The sequence below is a fragment of the Microcaecilia unicolor genome, chromosome 1, assembly GCF_901765095.1.
Source record: "Microcaecilia unicolor chromosome 1, aMicUni1.1, whole genome shotgun sequence".
Taxonomy (NCBI): Eukaryota; Metazoa; Chordata; class Amphibia; order Gymnophiona; family Siphonopidae; genus Microcaecilia; species Microcaecilia unicolor.
Window position 1 is genome coordinate 239379698 of NC_044031.1, and position 23238 is coordinate 239402935.

Below are 23238 nucleotides of genomic sequence, written 5' to 3' on the forward strand. Positions count from 1 at the left end.
TAGATGAGGTTATTGACGTATAATTTGTTAATTAATGATGACAAGGTGAGGATATCAGTTGTATGAGCTCCCATTGTGGTTCAAAAAGCCAAATTCCACAAACATGCTACCACTTGGCAAACCATTCAGGTTCTAAATCCCATCATATATCCTCCCCGAATATTCAGTGACAAAAATGTGAACCTTAACCACTTAGTGTTCAATTCCTGTGAACATATTTACCATCACTAATTAATTTTAGTATTTTATGACAGTGTACCATAAAATGTTCTTATAGTCCGCTATAAAAAAAACCCTGAAACATTAAAAGTTCACTGATCAGTTAATTTGCAAACATACGAGTTGAAAATACATTATCAAATAATAATTGCACCTATCTGCACTGCTCTAATGCTATCTGAGAGCACCCCACTTTGGTATTTCTTCATTCGGGACACTCTCATTGGGCAGTAAAAAAGAACAGCTGGTCGGAAATTATTCTGGGTGATCTCATCCAACAAGCCTAGCATGGACGTGCTCGCCATCTTCTAATTCCAGAAGCTTTTAGAAGTTGAACCATACATGCATGCACTTTCCTACCTGCAAGAATCATGCAGGATCAAGGCAGCCTAACAACAGTTTACAGTATGCAACTCCTACTGGAGTAGGGTGGGTATGTGGAAATGTGTCTTGCTGTCGTTGGAGAACACCTGCTACAGTGAGTAATTTTGCTTTCTCTGAGGACAGGCAGGACACAGTAATTCCACATATAGGAATCCATAGTTACCAGACTGACCAAACAAAAGAAAAGGGAAAAATTTATAAACAAGCAAAGGGGTGCAGCCTGGAACAGAAACAAAAATGGGCCTAGGAAGGTAGAATTGGATTGTAGACCCCAAATAGGTTCTGTAGGACTGGCTGACCAAACCGGCTATTGAGTCAGAAATCTTGCTCAAGGCAGCAAGATGTGAATGTGCAGACCGAAGGCCAAGTTGCAGTTCTGCAGATCTCTTCAATAGAGGCTGATCTCTTGTGGGCTACTGATGCAGACATGGCTCTGACATTATGAGACGTGACATGGCTCTCCAGAGTCAGCCTAGCTTGGGCATAAGCAAATAAGATGCAGTCTGCTAGACAATTGGATAAAGTGAGTTTTCCAGTAGCTACACCCATCCTGTTTGAGTCAGAAAACAAAATAAAACAAACAAAAAAAATCAAACGCCTGGGTGGACTGTCTATGGGCATCTTTGTGAGCCTGTGATGTTGGTGATTTGATTCTAATCCTTCCCTGAGGCAGCGATTTTGGATAGTGAAACCGAATTCCTGTCTAAACTATTAATTGAAGGAGCAGTGGTGCATGCTGAAGATAAGAAGTGTTTTTTTGTTTTAAATATTTATATGAGAATAATGCACATTACTTGGCACATTCAGAGGCTAGACTTATGTATTATAACAACATGAAATGACTATAGTCACTGTTTGGGACATTTTGATATGAAAGATGTATTTGAGTGGAGTTTTTTTGATCAATGAATGAATACAAAGCTGGCTATTTCGTGTTTTGAAGGCCATGCTTTTTTAATCTAAGTCTTTTTTCTCCACTTTCTTTGAGAGTTTGGGCAATTGTGACTATCAATCCATAACATTTGGATAATATTTAATAATGAGTGATTTCAATTACCCCAGTATTGACTAGATAAATATCAGGAAGAGCTAGGGAGGTAAAATTTCTAGACATAATAAATGATTGCTTCTTGGAGCAACTGATCCAGCAACAAGCAAGAGGGGGAGCTATTTTAGATCCAGTCCTTAGTGGAATGCAGGGCATAGTACAAGAAGTAACTGTGTTGAGTCCGCTGGGAAACAGTGATCATAACATGATTAAATTTGAGCTAGTACTGCATAGTTGCTATATTTATCTGTTTGATGATTTCAATTTTATTTTAATTTATTCACCCGTTGATGTGAAATTTGTATACTGAATTCAATGGTGATATCTTGAATCCCCCCACTGGCTGGGTGTGGCCTGAGGACCGGATTGAAACCCCCTTCACTAGAGCATACCTATATACCCACAAGCCCTTACAGAAATTATTTCAAGCCTTGTCATCTTCCTTTCTGGTTCTTACAAGGCCCAAACTTACACCCATACTGTAACAATTCAGTGAGCCGTCAGAATACGTAAGACTGCTGTCAAACACCTAATACTTTTTTATATTAGGGCTGTCAACTATTTATGTTCCTTTCTCCTTGTCTCCTAATTTAATTGTTAACTTATTTTTCCCCATTTACTTCACTAGGAGTCTGCACTAAACAGTCAATTCCTTTGTTAGTTTTCCTGATATTGTTATCCACATACCTTGTCTTCTGGGTTACTTGTTGTATTTACTAGGAAAATACTGACCTCTGCATCATTCTGTAAAATTCAAACACAAAACTTTGTTAAATTTTTGTGGTTGTAAACACTGTCTTGACTTGTACAAATCAACTATATACACTGTATCCAGAAATGCATTTTTGATTAACTTACAAGAGTCATATCCCCTTTATCAAGTAGTGTGAACTAAGGAAAATACTGGTATAAACAAAGAAAATGTAAGCTGACTTGCAAGACCACCATTTGTTTTCAAATTTGCAAAGGGTTACAAAATAAAAAGAAGGAAGAGTTGATCTATTTAGACAGTAATGAGACAGCTGAGGACAAACAGCAGAATTAAGGGAAGAAGTTTGGTAAGTTCCCTTAAATATCAACTCCTTTCAAAAACAAAAACAAACAAAAAAAACAACAACAACCCAAAGTGACTTAACCAGCTAGGAGAGTCTCGTGGCTGGCAGCAGTAACAAGTAGTCGGCTATTCTGTGGGTGGTTCAGGGCGGAATTGGCTCTTATGTGGTTAAGTGCCTAACTCGGTCCTATCTTTGCCTGGTTTCACTTAGTGGCTAAGCCCACAGGCAAGTGAAATGAATAAAGGGCAACATCTGGAAACCAGTGTATACAAATACCTGTAGTCTCGGAAATAAGGTTCTGAATCTAGAGGCTGTGATGGAAGAATCTAATTCGGATCTAGTAATGGTCATGGCTTCATGAAGAACCATGACCGTGATATAATTATACCGGGCTATAATTTGTTCAGGAAGGACAGGGTAGGAAGAAAGGGTGGAGAAGTGGCATTATAAATTAAAGATTAAGCAACAGAATTGCAGGTCTTATGAGGTAAGGAAGAAGCATTGTGGGTTAATCTGGAAAGAACGAGAATGGAGAAATTGTCCTTCCCAATTGACATTAGAAGAGTATAATTTCAGATTGACTTTGTATAGTACCACCAGAAACGAGGTTAAAAAAATCTTATAATAATACTGAAACTTCTCCACCTGAATCTAATGAACTTTTTTCAGTTGTTAAACATCTAACTACACCCGTGGGGTCTAATGAATTATTTAAGTCAGAATGGTCAAGTCACGATTTTGAAGAAGATTTTCAAAAAATAGGTTGTAGATATTGTGTCATCTTTTGATACGAATGTGATGCCTAAGAAAAAGCTACAAATGTCTTCTGGGAGTAATGATTGTTGGGATAGTTTTGAGTTAATCAGAGAAGATCACCTTTAACAGGTTCTAAGAAAATTAAAGAACTCATATTGCAAATAAGATCCGGTACATCCATCAATTATTAAGGCACTAAGGATCCATTTGTATCTGTCTTTACTAGAATTGTAAATAAATCATTAGAGGAAGGAGTAATGCCATCGATGTTGAAGACTGATTTGGTTTGACCATTACTTAAGAAGAAAACACTAGATTACAATGTGGTTAATAATTAAAGGCCGATATCACCTCTACCTTTTTTTGGTACGTTGCTAGAAAGGGTAGTTTACAATCAATTGGTGACTTATCTGTATTCTAATGTAATTTTGGATTTCGAACTCAGCATGACATTGCTCATCTTCCTTCTTGATAGAGGGCAGGATTTGATAAGGATCCTCGATTATCTGCTAGTTACACCCGACATTTCAGCAGCTTTTGATACAATAAGCCATGAAATATTGCTTAATCGTTTATGTGCGATAGGGCTTAAGGGGACAGTCTGGAATTGGTTTTGCTCCTTTTTAAGTGATAAGACTTTTGTGTTATTAAAAATGGTGTACAATCTTCTGAATTGATTTGCTCCACTGGCGATCCACAAGGATCTCGTCTTTCAGCAATTTTTAAAAATATTTTATTTTTGCCATTGTGTAAGCTATTGTATTGCTTAGGGTTGAGTTTTAGAATCTATGCAGACTACATTCACCTTTTATTGAGCATGATCAACTTTTGAAAAATGTTTCTTGACGTTACATTTATGTTTGAGTATCACTGAAAGATGGTCATCTAGTGACAGATTTTCTCCCTCATTTTTCTTTTTTTTTTTTTTATTTGAAGTCAATATTAACAAATGATACATGTTTCAAACAAGGCAAACAACGATCTGATGACAGTGCAAAGCAATACATATAACTTCAAATTTTGTAGAACTTTTACTTTAGAAGTCAAATTTACCCCCCTCCCCCCTCCCATACCCCCCTCGGACTGGCTTTATCACAATCCGGTTCCTCATCGAAATTATGTATGAAGGAGAAAGGGGTCCCAAATCGAGTGCCATCTATTTGTACGGTTACTCCGCTCAGCTATGAGCCGTTCCATCTCACAGACGTATCCCAATTTTCGAAGCCACCTAGTTAATGGCGGAATCGTAGTCTGTTTCCAACAAGCCGCTATAACTATTCGAGCTGCACAGGTGGCATAGCGCACCAAAGTCTGTTGAGTAGGTGTGAGGCCCGCTGCTGTTGTTGAAAACAGAAAAATAGTGGGATTCCATGGAATCTGAGTTCCCAGCCATACCTGCAGTCTGCTACGAACTGCTTTCCAATAAGCTCTGATTTTCCTACATTTCCACCAAATATGTCCCATGGATCCCTTCACACCACATCCCCTCCAGCATTGCCCAGGCATGGTGGGATAAATTCGTTGTAAACGCTCTGGTGTCATGTACCACCTAAATAGAACTTTAATGGCATTTTCTTTGAACGGGACATGAGACGACACCCCGGCCGCCGCTCGTTCCATCCTCTCCCATACCGTATCCTCCAATTCGATCCCCAGGTCCCTCTGCCAACCCTTCCTGTGAAGTGTATAACAAGGTGTTTGTTGAGTAATAATACGATGTAAACGAGATATCAACCCTGTGGTCGTAGCCTGTCCCTCACATATTTGCTCAAGAGTTAATTGCTGTCTGTGTAGTACTTCCTGAATTGCTTTCGTCTTAAGGAAATGCGAGAGCTGGAGAAATGCGTACTTATCAGTCACCACTGTTGGAAACTGTTGCTGAATTTCTGTATAAGACAAAAGGGACTCTCCCGCCAGTAGTTGCCCCCAAGTTCTCAGCCCTCCTTCATACCATCTAGTGAATATGCCTCTCTCTGTCCCCGGAATAAATAAGGGGTTATATGCTATGGGGGATAAACGCGACAGTAAGCATTGACGATGCGGAAAGAGACTATCCCAGTTAGACAGAGTAACGTATAGGGAGGGACACAAACCCTCCTCCAATGACCTAAGGGACCTTGGTAGCCACATTAGTGCCCCCAACGGCCTTGCGCCCAATGTGAACTGCTCCAGGCCCACCCATTGCCGATCAGGGTAGTCCTGGAACCACTCCACAGCCGCACGTGCCTGAGCTGCTCTGTAGTACCAACCCACATTGGGGACCCCCAGCCCTCCCCTCCTCCTATCCTGGTACAAGAAGGCTCGTGCTAGCCGCGGACGTTTGCCAGCCCAAATAAAACGCACAATACGATCTTGCAGTGCAGCAAGAAATTTACGAGGCAGCGGGACCGGAAGAGCCTGGAACAGGTACAGTAAACGTGGTAATATGTTTAGCTTAACTGCGGCAATACGGCCAAACCAGGAGAGTGCAATGTCTCCCCATCTTTCCATATCTGCAGTGAGGACGCGGCCCAGGCCTTTATAGTTTGCTGTGAAAAGATCAGAGAGCCTAGCAGTGATGTTCACCCCCAGGTAGCGGATACTCCCACTAGCCCACCGAAAAGCATACGTCGATTTTAAGGTTTCCACCAGATCCGCATCGAGGGTCACGTTTAGGGCTTCAGATTTGGACATATTTACTCTAAATCCTGAGAGTGCAGAGTATTGTTCAATGTCCTGCAAAAGCTCTGGGAACGATGTTAGAGGGCGGGTGATAAACAATAACACGTCATCTGCAAAGAGGGCCAATTTATGTGCTCTCCCCGCTATTGTAACGCCAGTGATCCCCGGGTTGGATCTAACCCTAGACGCAAAAGGTTCCATGACCATTGCAAACAACAGCGGGGAGAGAGGGCATCCCTGCCTGGTGCCCCTGTGCAGAGTGAAGAGTTCAGAGTAGCCCCCATTCACGCTGATACATGCTTTAGGTGAGGTGTAGAATGCTTGAATCCACCTACAGAATTGTGGTCCTATCCCAAAAGTCTCCATCACTTTATACATGAATGGCCAATGCACCCTGTCGAAGGCCTTTTCAGCGTCTAGACTAAGGAGACACATAGGCTTTCACATTTTTTTTGCCAAATACATTAAGTCTATTACTCTCCTCGTGTTATCCATTGCTTTCCTATAAGAGACGAAACCCACTTGATCTGGGTGAATAATCGCCGGGAGCATAGGGGCTAGTCTATTAGCTAAGACTTTGGCTAAAATTTTGACGTCAGCGTTTAGAACAGATATAGGACGATAAGACCCACAATCCGCTTGGTCTTTGTTTGGTTTTGGTAATACTGCTATCCAGGCCTCTAACATGGAGGCCGGTAGAGACTCCCCCCTCCCTATTTGGTTGAACATGTTAGCCAAAAGTGGGGCCAGGTCAGAAGCAAATTGCTTATAGAACTCATTAGGTAGTCCATCCAGCCCCGAGGACTTACCAGATGGTAAATGTTGAATAGCTTTGTGTATTTCAAGCGGGGTGACCGGCTCATCCAGAGTGGCACGTTGCTGGCCTGTCAAAGAGGCTAAATCAGTCTCCGCTATGTAATCTGCAATAGAGTCAGCAGGGGGGTTTATTTCACGAGCATATAACTCCTTATAGAAGTCACCAAACCGCCTTCTAATAGCTTCTGATGTATTCAGCATGTCCCCACCTCTCTCCCGGATATGGGTTACCGCCCTTTCCACCTTTTTCCTACGTAGCCTCAGGGCCAGGAGGCGTCCCGCTTTGTTAGAAAATTCATAAGAGTAAACTTTCGATCGAGATTGTAATTGGCTTAAGTGTTCAGAGTAAATAGAGTCCAGCTGAAGGCGCTGGATTCGCAGCTCCTCCAATGTGGTCGGAGAGCCGCCGGCCTTATGCTGAGCTTCTAAACTCTTGATCCTATCTAAGCATTGAGCCACTTGTTTTCTGCGAATCCTAGCCCTCCTACTAGCCAGCTGTAAGAAATAGCCTCTCGACACTGCCTTCATGGCGTCCCACACAATGCTAAGGGGTGGCCCCGATGCCTTATTGATCTCCAGATACTCTTTCAGCACTTTTTTACAGCCCTCCACCACCTCACTCTCCTGTAACACGCTGGCATTAAGTGCCCATCTTTTGTCTTTAATCTCTGCCTTAATTGTTGGCAGTACGATCCAAACCGGAGCATGATCAGACAGGGTCGCACTGCCAATACCTGCACTGGGCCCCTGCTCTGATAGAGCTACATCAAGAAAGATATAGTCGATACGTGAGTATGATGCATGCACTGCTGAGTAATATGTATAATCTCTCATTCGCATATGACTCAATCGCCATATATCCAGAGTCCCCAGAGAAGTGGCCAGTGATCCCAGCGCTAAGGCATCCCGAGTGCCTACAGTCTGCCCCGTCCCAGACCGGTCTAAAACCGGATCCATTACTCCATTGAAGTCGCCTCCCATTATTATAGCTCCTTGTGCAAATGTAGCTAATAGATTCCTTGTTTTAATGTAGAAAGCCTGCTGGTGATCATTCGGGGCGTATATACAGGCTAGAGTTATGTCCATGTGGTCTAGTGTTATGTGTAAAAACAGAAACCGCCCGCCTGGATCCCGCTTAACCTTTACTATTTGGGCTTGTACTGACTCATGGAATAACACCGCCACCCCACGTTTTTTGGATCCCTCATTGGAGGAGGCAAAAAAGGACCTGGGGTATTTAGGATTGGAGAGGAGTCTTTCATGCTTCCGGCGGAGGTGCGTCTCCTGCAACAGAACTATATGGGCCCCCAGCTGCTGGAGCTCTTTAAATAATTTCTGCCTTTTTTGTGGCATATTCAATCCTTTGACATTGTAAGATAAGATCTTAAGATTTGTACTCATGACTAAGACATAAAACCAAGCAGAACGAGCAGAGCATACCAACCCACTGTCCTCGCTTTCACCTCCATTCTCCTACAATGTGCCAGTCCGAGCCCACCCTCCCCTTCCCCCCCCTTGACCCCATTATCTAACCCCCTCTTCCCTCTTCTCCAGTCACCAACCCGAAGGTACATGCCCCCCGGGTGGGATGTGAGAAAGTAACCCACTGTATTTCAGTCGATCCAACTCCCTCCCGCCCCCCCCCCCCCCCTTGATCTTTGCCATGCTACCATCAGATGCCAAATCCCATTTAAACAGATCAAAACACTGTAACTTGTATACATGCCACAGCTCTCCATGAAGTACACCTCTCCCATTACCAATACAAAACCTCACTCCTTTTAGGTGTCTAACTGTTGAGAGCCTCCCTCCTCCCACTAAAAGAAGAAAAGAAAAAAAAAAAAAAGAGGAGATGAGAGAAATGAAAATGAATAAAATATATATATATACATACAGATCCCCCAATAACTATGGTGCTTCAAAATAAACTCAGAACACAGCAGACTGGAAGACTCTATGAGCAGTGTCCCCCTGATACCACATATGTGTCCATCTGCTCTTCATCGTCCACAGACGCAAGGAACTCAGGTGACATGCCCCGATTAGGCCAGCGTATCAGCACTCAGGTTCCCTCCACCGTCGCTCTCCGCCTCGGATTGCTGCGCTTGTTGGATGGAGGGACCCGCTGCCATTTTTGTAGCTTTGCTTTCGTCGTAGGTGCCAGCTCTCCCAAAGGAGCCTTCGAGCTCACCAGTCCCACCGCATACAAAGACGCCCAAGCTTCAGTTAGGGAGCAAACCCTGTATCTGGTCCCCTTAATCGTGAAGTTCAGCGAAAAAGGAAAGCCCCACCTGTAGGTGAGCTTCTCTTTGATTAGGACATCCAGGGCCGGCTTCAGGAGTCGCCTCTGCTGCAGCGTGAACTGGGAAAGATCTTGGTATACCGTTATCTTGGCTCCTTCATACTCCAAATCTTGTTTCTTCCGAGCACATGCAAGAATTTGTTCTTTTATTTCATATTTATGAAATCGCACGATGATGTCTCGCGCTCTATTCTCCTGACGCGGGCCCAGGGCTCTATGTGCTCTGTCCAAGTCAATCTTCTCTGCCGTTACCTCGGACCCCATCAGGGTTGCACATATAGTTTGCACTATTAGTGGGATATCCTCCGTCTCTCCACCCTCTGGAACCCCGCGGAGTCGGAGATTATTCCTCCTGCCCCGGTTTTCTAAGTCGTCCAGTTTATAAGCCAAGTCTTTCGCTTTTTGATCCAATTCCTGTATGTGTGCATCATGAGCAGTTAGGGACTCTGAATGCTCGTCCAGCCGAAGTTCCGCTTCTTCCATTCGTCCCCCCAGCTCGCGGAGATCTGCGCTAAGCACCTCCATCTTTTCCAATATCTCCTCCTTTGATTTTTGGATGTCCTCCTGAATACCGGACAGAATCAGCTTGAGTTCGCCCGAGACACCCTTTTTTTTTTGCGGGGGGCCTCCGCGACTCCGCCAGCGATAAGGCTGAGTCGGAATCAGAAGGCGAGGCCTGCGCCATTGCCTCGTGGCGCTTCGGGGTCTTACTCGGCCCGCCGCCTGCCGACTTCTCTGAGTCCTTGTTCCGCGCTGAATGCGCCTTACTCATACCAGCTGGTGGGTAATACCAATCGGGAATGTTCAAAAGCGGCGAAAATAGTTGATGGTGGTCACTTAAAGCTTTTTTATCGCGGCGGGGAGCGGGAGCTGAAAAGCTAGACCGCCATTGCCAGTGGTGACGTCACTTCCTCCTCCTTCTCTCTCATTTTTCAATGGGTATAATATGGTGATCTTAGGAGTTATGCTCAATTTGTCCTTCAGCATGAAAACACAAGTTCCGAAAATAGTTCACCAGGTTTTTTCAAATTGAAAATTGTTAGAAGGCTAAGAATTAATTGAATGTTTGTCATTTTCGTAGAGTGGTATAAAGTGTAATCTATCCTTCATTCAACTACTGTACATAAGTAATGCCACACTGGGAAAAGACCAAGGGTCCATCGAGCCCAGCATCCTGTCCACGACAGCGGCCAATCCAGGCCAAGGGCACCTGGCAAACTTCCCAAACGTACAAACATTCTATACATGTTATTCCTGGAATTGTGGATTTTTCCCAAGTCCATTTAGTAGCGGTTTATAGACTTGTCCTTTAGGAAACCGTCTAACCCCTTTTAAAACTCTGCCAAGCTAACCGCCTTCACCACGTTCTCAGGCAACGAATTCCAGAGTTTAATTACGTGTTGGGTGAAGAAAATTTTTCGCCGATTTGTTTTAAATTTACTACACTGTAGTTTCATTGCATGCCCCCTAGTCCTAGTATTTTTGGAAAGCGTGAACAAACGCTTCACATCCACCTGTTCCACTCCACTCCAATTTTACTGATCCTGTGTGAGATAATGTATTTTATTTTCTATAAATTTATATACCTTCTAAAGGAGGAAGTTGGGAACTATAGGCTAGTTAGTCTGACTTTTGTGGTAAATTAACATAAATGCTTTTAAAACAGAGAATAGTGAGGTTTCTGGAAGCCAATGGATTGCAGGACCTAACGCAGCATGGTTTCACTAGAGGGAGGTCTTGTTAGACAAGTCTGATTGATTTCTTTGACTGGGTAACCAGAGCGTTGGATTTAGGGAGAATGTAGGATGTGATGTACTTAGATTTTTGCAAAGCCTTTGACAAAGTGAGTGAATGGGTTAGGAACTGCTCGAGGGGGAAGGCGACAAATAATAGTGGTAAACGGAGCTCGCTCTGAGGAGAGGGACATTTACAAGTGGTGTGCTGCTAGGACCAGTTCTTGTCAACATTTTTGTAAGTGGTATTGCAAAATGATTAAAGGTAAAACGTTTGCCTCTGTCGATGATAGAAAAATCTACAACAGTGTAGACACCCCTGATGGTATGGATAACATAAGGAGATATCTAGTGAAGTGTGAAGAATGGGGTAGTATTTGGCAGCTAAGATTTAATGGTAAAAATGCAGGGTCATGCATTGGGGTTACAAAAACTCAAGTGAGCAATACAGGTTAAGGGGTGAAATACTTCTGTGAACAAAAGAGGAGCAGGACTTTGGGGTGATCATGTGATGATCTTAAGGTGGCCAAACAGGTAGTAAGGTGATGGCATATGCCAGAAGGATCCAGAAGGGCACAAAGGGAGAGGAAGGATTGGCAGGAAAAGGGATGTGATAATACCTCTGTAAAACACCTCTCTGGTTAGGCCTCATTTGGAGCACTTTGTTCAGTTCTGGAGACTACACTTTCAGAAAGATATAAAAAGGATAGAATCAGTCCAGAGAGCACCTACTAAAATGGTCACTGTTCTTTGTCACAAACTGTATGGGGACAGACTTAAAGATCTCAATGTGTATACTTTGGAAGAAAGGCAGGAGAGGATGGAGGTCTTGCCTGATAATTTTCTTTCCATCAGTTCTTCACACTATGCCAGGATGTGTGGGAATAGTCATGTCCATTAACCAGCAGGTGGAAATAGAAACTCACAACCAAGCTGCTCTATATATACTCAGCCAACCAGCCCAGTTCTCCAGTATTTACTTAGACAAGCAGTAGGAAACAAGATATAAAACCTATACAACATCTTTAAACAAGGCAAACAACAAGCAATAATTAAAGGAGCCCAGGCCCTGCCCTGGACTCCCCTCGCAGAGAGATGCCCCAAGGCAGCCACCCAATGCCATCCTCTGACCCTATTCACAGATCCACAAGTGGGCCCCTGGAATAGTGTGAAGAACTAATGGAAAGAAAATTATCAAGTAAGACCTAATTTCTCCTTCCATGATGTTTCTTCCCACTATTCTAGGATGTGTGCGATGTTAAAAAGCAATCCCGAACAAGGTGGGACCCTGCCCCGCCACGAGCAGAACCGAGGCCCCAAATGCGGCCTCTAAATGGGCTGTAACATCCACTCAATAGTGCCTGGCAAAGGTATGCAGTGTTGACCATGTCGCTGCCCTATAGATGTCCACTGGTGCAATCAAAGCGGACTCCGCCTAAGACGTCACCATCCACCTGGTAGAATGAGCCGTCACTAGTGCAGGGGATTATTTCCTCAGCCTATATGCTGGAAGGGAAGCAGTCTCCTTCAGCCACTTGGCAATCGTGGGCTTGGAAGCTATCAGGCCCAAAAGGCCTATCCGACCTCCGAAAATCATTCATGACCTTGAGATACCTCAACAAGATTCTGAGCATATCCAGAAGCTGGAGGGATGAAAACTGTGCCCCCCTTCATCTATGTGGAAAGAGGGCAGCTCAACCGATTAACATGGAATACTGACACCACTTTGGGTAGAAAGGAAGGCAATGTCCAAATAGAGACCCAGCAGCCATGAAATGGAGAAAAGGATCTCGACACGAGAGCACCTGAAGCTCCGGCAACTGACACACTGAGGCTATGGCCACTAGGAACGTTTTCAGTGTGAGATCCTTCAAGGTCGCCTTTTGCAGTCGCTCGAAGGAAGGCTTTCAGAGAGCATGCAGCACAAGGCTGAGATTCCACTCCAGGCAGAGTAGGCGGCTCACCCCTCTCAAGAATCTGACCATGTCCAGACGTGCCTACAACAACGAGATCTGCAAGCAACCCCTGAAACAATCCAAGGCTGCCTCCTGGACCTTGAACGAGCCCAGCACCAAGCACAAGCCCAGCACCTGCCTACAGAAATGCTAAGATGTGGATGGTCATATACGAGAAGGGGTCTACCCCCTCTCCGCGCACCAACCTTCAAACGTACACCACAACCAGGCATATGCCACGGACATTGAGCGCTTCTGACCCTGAAGCAATATTGCAATGACTGAATCTGAGTATCCTTTCCTCTTTACCTTTGGTCTTACGGCTTGGCTCTTGAAAGAACTAAGGAGGAAGGGTCCTCCATAAACACTGGACCCTGCTGAAGCAGCCCCTAAGCCAGCAGCAGTCACAACAGATCTCCTTCTGGCAGTCGCAACTGGTTTCCTCACACCAGGTCCACGGTGTTTGAGGCTAGTCCAGAGCCACCAAGATTACCCAGACCAGGTGCTGCGTCACCCTCATCAACAGTTGGTCAATCATCGGCCACAGATGAAAGACATAGAGAAGCCTGAGGTCAGCCGCTCATGAAGGAATGCAACTAGACCTGCAGAGCACGGCTCTCACTGCCGAATGAAAAATTGCAAAACCCTGGCATTTGCCTCCGTTGCCATCAGATCCAGTGCCGGGGTACCCCAATGATTCACCATCATCCAAAAGGCCTCATTGGACAACTCCCACTCTCCCGGGTCCAGGGAGTGCCTGCTGGGCTTCCACACTCAGAGACCCCGCAATGTGAGCTGCCGATAAGCAGAGAAGATTCTTCTCCACCTAATCTATGAGCAACCCAGTTTCCAATGCCAGCGGCCTGCTGCACATCCCTCCTTGCTTGTTGATGTAGGCGGTCTCACCATTGCATTGATAGAGAACTCTCGCAATGGAGCAACCTGCAACTTCGAAGCAAAGGTCACCAGTGCCCTGTGCACTCTCTGGATCTCCAAACAGTTGATAGACCAGCGAGCCTCTTCTGCCAACCAAGTCCCCTGCACTAGGTGAACCCCACAATGAGCCCCCCAACGTGAGAGGCTCACATCCGTTGTCACTAGCTCCCACTACTGGGGAATGACATTCTGTAAGAGAGATTCCTACAGCTACTACCTTACACACCCGCCTGGCCGCCCCCAGCCATGGCAGCCATATGCTGCAATTCTGAGATACCGGAGACCAGTGACTGAGAAGGGAGTCCTGCAGTGGCTGCATATGTGCTTATGCCCAGGGTACCACTTCCATAGCCGCTGTCATGTAGCCCAGCACCTGCACACAGTTTCATACCTGAGGAGAAGGCAAACCTGGCGTATCAACTTCCTACTCTGGAGTTCCACGAGAAACACTCCTTCTGTGTATTGAATGGTACCCTGAGATACTCCAGTTGCTGTGATGGAATTAACCTGCTCTTCTTGAAGATCACTCAGCCCAAGGGCTGCAGCAGCTTGACCACCGTCGCCATTACGCTGTCCTGATATGATGACGTGCAAATTAGTCAGTTGTCCAGGTATGGGTGGACTCGAATCCCCTGGTACCACAGGAAAGCCACTACCATGACCATAACTTGAATTGGAAGTGATGGCCCAACACCATGAAATGCAAGAACTGCTGATGTGGAGGTCAAATGGGGAGATGAAGATATGGTTCCATGGAGGTCGAGTGCTGTGAAGAACTCCGCTGCTTGCACCACGGCGATTACCAATCGAAGGGATTCCATGCGAACGTGGGAGATGCAGAGGCAGTGGTTCAGGCTGAGAGCTCGCCAAAATGGCCACTGTTCCTGTCACCTCCTGAGGCAAACCGCTCATTGCTTGACCAGGTGAACCAGATGTGGCCGACTCTGCCCGCTACAGGAGACTCTCCCCTGATACGGCGTCAGCTTCCAGCTCCCCTGTTGCCCTTGGAGTTGCCAGTCTGAACGCCGTATAGCAGCCTGAGAACGAGCGACGGTCCCCATAACTCGAACTTCGCTTGATCCCTTCTGACAGAGATACCATGCTTCCCTGCATGCCGAGGCTTCTAGTCCCCTCTCGCCGCACTTTTTTTTTTTTTTTACATCGCCGAGGCTCCACGACTGGCCGAACTCTCTTCCCCCCCCCCCAGGTCTAAAGAAGTAGGGGGTAACTCACCGAGTTGGTCTGCAGTCTTTGTGAAGAGTCATGCCTCCCCCCTCTACTGTAAGGAAACCTCTCCAAGGTCTGTTCGACACACCTTCAGCTGTTACTCGGCTCCTTCTCCTTCTCCTGCTTCCGGTCTTCCTCTTTTTACTATTTTTGTTTAAAGCCTTTTATTACATTTTTTTTCAAAGCTGCTGTACAGACTGTGAGGCAGAAAGAAAGAAGGAAGGGAAGGAGGGCTTAGGAAGCGGAAATCCCCCCTGGGGACTAGAGACAGAGAGATCTGGCACCACCAGATATGACTCTTCAACTGTAGATACAAGCCAGGCTCTACTGGGGACCAGCTGACCAACTGGAACCTGAGTACGGATTCCAGAATCAGAGGCTGAATAGCCTGTCCATGCTAGAATAGAAAATACTGGAGAACTGGGTTGGCTGAGTGAGTCTATATGGAGCAGCTCAGTTTTGAGTTTTTATCTCCACTTGCTGGTTGGTGGACATATTTCCACACACCCTGGAATAGTGGGAAGAGACATAATTTTTATTTTTTTTATTTTTGTTACATTTGTACCCCGCGCTATCCCACTCATGGCAGGCTCAATGCGGCTTACATGGGGCAATGGAGGGTTAAGTGACTTGCCCAGAGTCACAAGGAGCTGCCTGTGCCGGGAATCGAACTCAGTTCCTCAGTTCCCCAGGACCAAAGTCCACCACCCTAACCACTAGGCCACTCCTCCATGGAAAGAGACATTTAAATACATCCATGGCATAAATGCATAGAAGGTGAGTCTCTCTCAATTGAAAGGAAGCTCTGGAATGAAGGTGCATAGGATGCCTCAGGAGTAACCTAAGAAAATACTTCTTCATGGAAAGGGTGCTGAATGCATGGAACGGCCTCCTCATGGAGGTGGTAGAGGTGAAAACTGTATGAGTTCAAAAAAGCTTGGAACAGAGATCTTTGAGGGGGAAGAAGGGATGGTAGGTGTTATAGATGAGCAGACTGGATAGGCCTTATGGTCTGCCTGCCTTCATTTTTTATGTTTTGATATGTAACCACATAAGGGATAGATAGCCACATATAACCGGATATTCAGTGCCTGGACATGGCTCAGCATTGAATATCTAGGCATAACAGCAGCAACGGCCAAAAAGCCGTTGACCACCACCATTTGAATATTTACCCCAAAGTGTATAACAAAAGACTTAATAGAAACATTTGTTTCCTTATTCATTACCAGTCTTCCTATAGCTGTAAATTCTGCTGTTTGTCATCTTCATCTTTCTCACCTCTAATTACAATATATTTATCCTCCTTTAACTTTATTAGTCAAAGTGTATTCTTAGTCCAATAAAAAGAATCCTAAATTAAGGTCAAGTTGTGATACCTATCTAGGCTAACAAGTAAGCATTTTATCCAAGTACCACTTCAAAGATACTGCTCCAATAATAATTTCCTATACATAATCACAATGGTCATTTATAGTAATAACTTTAATAAATGCAGTTTCCCTGATATTGATTTGAATGACTGGTCTATGATTCTTGGTTCTATATAATTTTTCATACAATGGCATCAAATTCTTTTCCTCACTTTCATGCTCCCATTTCCTTCAACATTATTCAACTAAACTCATTTTGCCAAAATCACATTAGCTCCAGCTGGGGAATTTAGCACATGTAAAATAAAAAAACACCACAAAAACAGTGATAAACATCCCCTATAAAACAGTGTAGAGAGGAGAAAGAGACCTCTAACAGTTTAATTAGTGGAGTTGACTGTATGTATCTTAGGTAAAGTATCTATATTCTTCTAGTTCCAATTACTGAGGTTCTTGTAATTTTCCAGCTGCTGATTATAGAACAAACTTTGATTACTCATCACCTAGGAATGCAAGCTCTATAATACAGGGGACATTACTACCTCCAGACTTCACCCAAAGCTGCTTGTGAACCATGAAGCTCATTCATCTGCACCACCAGGAGTTTCTGCTGGAGGTATGTGAGCACTACATGATTTGGGACAATGGCCCATAGAGCTCATTAGTGGTCTCCGAATGCAGATGGTAAATGAGCATTGCAAGGTTTAGATGGTAAGAATGTTGTAATGTGAGCAGCACATGGTTCAACTGATTTTATGCCCCAAAGAACCTTATATACAATAAAGTACATTGATATTCGGGACTTGGCTTCATGCTCTTCTTTCATCTGGATAACAGCAGCCTTGAGTAAAACAAATGGACGACAATATCAGTTCAACTACTATATATGTTTTCTGATTGCTCATTCTAGATCCCACTCAAAACGGACCTTGTGCGTTGCACCATCTACAACAATCTTGCTATATCTCTGGCCTGAGAGAAAAGACCCAGGTCTTTTCTGGGTTTCTACAGATAAATATTGTTTCTCAAAAATGATTTTCTTCTAAAATATCTGTTATTCCTTTACACTTAATAATCATCATAGTGGGTAACTAAAACTTGTTGACACATTACATTTAGGGCCCTGTTTACTAAGGTGCACTAGCGTTTTTAACACGTGCTAATGCTAGAGACACTCATAGGCTATATGGGCGTTTCTAGTGTTGGCGAACGCTAGAAGTCAGCACACGCTAAAAACACTAGCGTGCGCACAGCACATACTTCACATGCCACACACAAACAACAAATTCTGGGGCCCGTTTACAAAGGCGCTCCAAAATGTTGATTGTGGGTGTGTGTACTAGACGCATGCTGGACTATTTCTCCAGCGCATCTGGAAAAATGGGGGGTTTTTTTTTTGGGGGGGGGGGGGGGGCGGGAAGTGGACGTGCGCCAAAATGAAAACCAGCATGTGTGTCTATGTATGGCCTGAGCCCTTAACGCCATCCACTGACTTAGCGGTAAGGGCTCACGCATTACCTGCGCAGTAACAGTCCAGTGCGCAGAATTACTGCCAGGCGCACGCATTAGCCGGGTGGTTATGCCGATTTGACGTGCACTGCACACGGGTAGGCCCTTATGCGCCTTTGTAAAAGGGCCCCTCTTTACACCAACATAAAGCTTACCTTTGCCTTAATGTCTTCCCGATACTTAATTAACGAATCTGTGAACTTCTGGGTAACTTTTAGGATGAACACTGCATCTTCATTAGACAGTATCTCAAAGTTTTGCTTTAAAAAAAAAAAAAGCATAAAAATGTGTTATTTTGCTTGCTGTTTTTTTTTAAAGATGAATTTTTTTTCAAAGATTACTAACTCAAATTCTAGACACAAAGGGCCCGATATTCAATGCTATTTAACTGGCCAAGAACAGCTGGAGGAGCGGCCTAGTGGTTAGAGCCCCGGTCTTGAAATCCAGAGGTGGCCGATTCAAATCCCACTGCTGCTCCTTGTGATTGGGCAAGTCGCTTAACCTTCCATTGTCTCAGGTACAAACTTAGATTGTGAGTCCTCCTGGGACAGAAACATATCCAATGTACCTGAATGCAACTCACCTTGAGCTATTACTGAAAAAGGTGTGAGCAAAATCCAAATAAATAAATAAATGCTAATATTCAGCACGAGACAGCTAGTTATCTCTACTGAATATTAGCGCTTAGTGCAATATAGCCAACTATCAGTGAATATTCAAGCACTGGCCAGCTAAGTTTAGTGGGACTAATTTAGGTAAGCCTAACATACTGACATGTATCCCCCATTTTACAAGGGGAGCACAAAGCATTTACACCTGCCCTGAGGGATGCATAAATGCCTGCATGAAGGGCAGGCGCAAAAGGACAACCCCCTTTGAATCCCTCATCCCAGACAGCAATAATCCTCCCTTTTAATTGTCCATCTGAGCGTAAACTCTCTTCTCATTCCCTTCCTAAGGGCCCTCATCCCTCCCCCCCCTCCCCCCCGCCGATTCCACTCCTAGTGGGTGAGGTGTTCTCTTCCCAAAAGGGTTCTTCCTCCTATCTCTTCTATGCAGAAGGATGAGGTTCAGAGGACGGAGATTGAGGACATTTAGAACAGAGGTTAAGAGTCCTGCATCCCCCCCCCCCCCATGGTGCCCTCTTCCTTCAAAACTTAGTTGAAATAAAATATCCATGGATATCCACCCAGCTCTCACTTGGAATGTTTTTTAAACCTTAGAACAGCATGCAGCACTGCTGTGAAAATGGGGTCAATTTGAGCTTTACTTTCATTTCTTACTTGTATTCCTTTCATAGCTTTTAACACTTTGAAATGCATATTTTTAAAGGGATTTATGCTGGTTTCAACCAATATATGAATTTAGAATGAGCAGAATAATTAAAAAAAATGTTCTTCCTTATAATTGACGATGTAATTTTAATTGGACGAGGAACATCATTACTTGACTCATTTTTTCAGTATTTGAATACTTGTGATTCTAACATTTGTTTTGAATCTCATATTGGAGGGTACAGTTTAGATTTTTTGGACATTCATATTGTTTATCAAAATTATAGATTTGAGACTTCAGTTTTCTGAAAAAGACGGACAGAAACACTTTTTTACATTACACTAGTTTTCACACTAAGCGGTTGAAAGAAGGCATTCCCATAGGGTAACTTTTGCATACTCAACGATTATGCAGCACACAGGATTCTTTCAGATTTCATTTATAGGCCCAGACAGGGTTATTAAGTTAGCTAAGAAAAGGGCAATCAATATATATCGACAGTGATTATTTAACTGCTCTGATGCTAAAGATATTGAAGATAGGTTAGTATGTGTACTGCCACATTCACACCAGGCAACATTGATTAAACACATTATACGGAAACACTGGCCTTTGCTAAGTTTACACCAGTGGGCAGCCTGACCTTTGCATTTACTAAAGTCTGTAATTTAGGGGAAAGGTTTTCAGTATTGAGATCTTGGCCTGCTAGTACAGAAGTAGTCAGGGGGCAAGATAAGTGTTATGGCTGCGCTTATTACAAGTATGCTACTGTCACACAGGATGTCACCAATCCAGCTACAGGAAGACCATTTAGATTGAACTGTAATACGGATTGCAATTCCTCCAAAGTGGTATAGGCCAACTGTTGCCCTTGCAACAAATGGTATATATGCCAAACCAAATGTAAAGTTAAGCAATGCATAGCACAGCATTTGAGCAATTTGAGAATGCATAAACATGAAGCCCCTCTGGTAGCAAAGGATCATTGATTTAGTGTCCAGTGGTAAAAATCTAAAAACTGGCAGACATCAGCATGGAACAATTGAGAATGTTTGGTCACATGACCTCAATAGTGTATGTAATATACCTGGCATGTCTCAAAAACGAGAAGCTACTACTACTACTAAACATTTCTAGAGCGCTACTAGGGTTACGCAGCGCTGTACAAATTAATAACTAAGGACGGTCCCTGCTCAGACGAGCTTACAATCTAAAGGACGAAATGTCAAGTTGGGGTAGTCTCAATTTCCTGAGTAGAGGTGTTGTGATTAGGTGCTGAAGGCGACATTGAAGAGGTGGGCTTTGAGCAATGATTTGAAGATGGGTAGGGAGGGGGCCTGACGTATGTGCTCAGGGAGTTTGTTCCAAGCATGGGGTGAGGCGAGGCAGAAAGGGTGGAGCCTAGAGTTGGCGGTGGTGGAGAAGGGTACTGAAAGGAGGGATTTGTCTTGAGAGCGGAGGTTACGGGTAGGGACGTAAGGGGAAATGAGGGTAGAGAGGTAAGGAGGGGCTGCAGATCGAGTGCATTTGTAGGTTAGTAGGAGAAGCTTGAACTGTATGCGGTATCTGATCGGATGCCAGTGAAGTGACTTGAGGAGAGGGGTGATATGAGTATATCAGTCAAGGCGGAAGATAAGATGTGCAGCAGAGTTCTGGATGGACTGAAGGGGGGATAGGTGGCTAAGTGGGAGGCCAGTGAGGAGTAGGTTGCAGTAGTCAAGGCGAGAGGTAATGAGAGAGTGGATGAGAGTACGGGTGGTGTGCTCAGAGAGGAAGGGGCGAATTTTGCTGTTGTAGAGGAAGAAGCGACAGGTCTTGGCAATCTGCTGGATATGCGCAGAGGAGAGGGAGGAGTCGAAGATGACACCGAGGTTGCGGGCAGATGAGACAGGGATGATGAGGGTGTTATCAACTGAGATAGAGAGTGAAGGGAGAGGAGAAGTGGGTTTGGGTGGGAAAACAATAAGTTCAGTCTTGGCCATGTTAAGTTTCAGGTGGCGGTTGGACATCCAGGCGGCAATGTCGGATAAGCAGGCCGATACTTTGGCCTGGATTTCCGCAGTGAAGTCTGGTGTGGAGAGACACAGCTGGGTGTCGTCAGCATAAAGATGATAGTGGAAACCATGAGATGAGATCAGGGAGCCTAAGGAAGAGGTGTAGATTGAAAAAAGGAGGGGCCCAAGGACAGATCCCTGAGGAACTCCAACAGAGAGCGGGGTAGGGGAGGAGGACGAACCATGAGAGTGTACTCTGAAGGTACGATGGGAGAGATAAGAGGAGAACCAGGAGAGGACAGGGCCCTGGAAGTAGGTTGTGATTGACAGTGTCAAAAGAGGCGGATAGATTGAGGAGGATGAGGATGGAGTAGTGACCTTTGGATTTGGCGAGGAACAGGTCATTGCAGACTTTAGATAGTGCCGTTTCTGTCGAGTGTAGGGGGCGAAAGCCGGATTCAAGCGGATCTAGGATGGCATGAGAGGAGAGAAAATCAATGCAGCGGCTGTGAACGGCGCATTCAAGTATCTTGGAGAGGAAGGGTCAAGAGATGGTTTTTTGAGGAATGGTGTGACCACAGAATGCTTGAAGGTGTCCGGGACAGTTGCAGTGGAGAGAGAGAGGTTGAGGATATGACAGACGGTGGGGGTAATAGTAGGAGCGATGGTGCTAAGTAGGTTGGTGGGGATGGGGTCTGAGGAACAGGTGGTGGATTTCGAGGAGGAGAGGAGATGGGTGGTTTCCTCTTCGGTGATATCAGGAAAAGAGGAGAAGGAGGCCTGGGTTGGTTGGTTGAGAGAGTGGGTTATAGGATGAAGAGGAGGAGAAGGTTTGGTGGTGAATTCGAGGTTGATCTTCTGGACCTTGTCACGGAAGTAGTTGGCCAGAGATTGAGGAGAGAGTTGGGGGGGGGGGGGGGAGCAGAGGGCACTTTGAGGAGGGAGTTGAGGGTGGCGAAGTGACGACGAGGATTAGAGCTGAGGGAATTAGTCAATTGGGTGTAATAGTCCTGTTTGGCGAGGAATAGGGAGGATTGGAATGAGGATAGCATGAATTTGAAGTGAATGAAATCAGCATGGGTGCGAGATTTCCTCCAGAGGCGTTTAGCCGAACGGGCGCAGGAGCGAAGGTATCGGGTGCAAGGGGTCAGCCAGGGCTGGGGATTGGTATGTCTTGTGGGACGGGAGATGGACGGTGCAAGGGTGTCTAGAGCAGAGGAGAGAGTAGCATTGTAAGTGGAAACAGCTTTGTCAACAGATTCGGAGGACATGATGGAAGGGAGGAGATCAGAGATACTAGAGGATAAGGTGAGGGGGTCAACAGCCTGGAGATTTCTGGAAGTAGTATTTAGTGTTGTGCTCAATGGACCTTATGCACACAGTGGACTTGGGCCATTCACAGGGTGCCAGATGTAATACTTGTCATAAGGCCCCTTGGGGCTCTCTGGCCTGGTGGACAAATATGCAAAAAGGCGTCCCATTTTAACTGAGCTTCAGTAGTTGGAGAACAAGGCTAGTGCTGGACAGACTTCTACGGTCTACACCCTGAAAATGGCAAGGACAAATCAAGATAAAGTATGCATATGTAGTATCACATCATACCTTATGCTATGAGTTTATCTTGTTGGGCAGACTGGATGGACAATACAGGTCTCTTTATCTGTCGTCATCTACTATGTTACTATGTAAAATGTAAATGTAAAAATGTTCTGTCCCAATATTTGGAATGAAGCTTGATTGCTTTACTTCCACAAGTCTCTGTAATTCATTTCACAGAAGTCCTTGTACAGCTTTTACATTCTGTTGTCTAAAAATAATAGGGATGGCAGTTTTTTCAAACAAATGTCATTTAGCAATAAGAGAGCACACTATTTGCACATAGTCATACTCTTTCCCAACTGTGCATGATGTGTGTACTATTGGGAAAACGAGTACACTATATGCAAATAGAATGAAGTCTTTAAGAGAAATGCACACTCTTAATGACATTCATTT

At 44.7% G+C, this 23238-nt stretch overlaps 1 protein-coding gene across 5 annotated transcripts in view; it reads right to left on the minus strand.

Annotated features, from left to right (window-relative positions):
* The window catches only part of LOC115471274, a 171053-nt gene that overhangs the window by 16315 nt on the left and 131500 nt on the right, over positions 1 to 23238 (minus strand). For 4 of the 5 annotated variants that reach the window (XM_030204978.1, XM_030204984.1, XM_030204996.1 and 1 more), the window contains exons 14-15: positions 18130 to 18234; positions 2339 to 2395 (exon numbers count right to left, since the gene is read on the minus strand). In XM_030204978.1, coding sequence (XP_030060838.1) covers positions 2339 to 2395; positions 18130 to 18234 — 162 coding nt within the window. The remainder of the gene's footprint in view (positions 1 to 2338; positions 2396 to 18129; positions 18235 to 23238) is intronic. The other variant, XM_030205002.1, reaches the window with a different exon arrangement.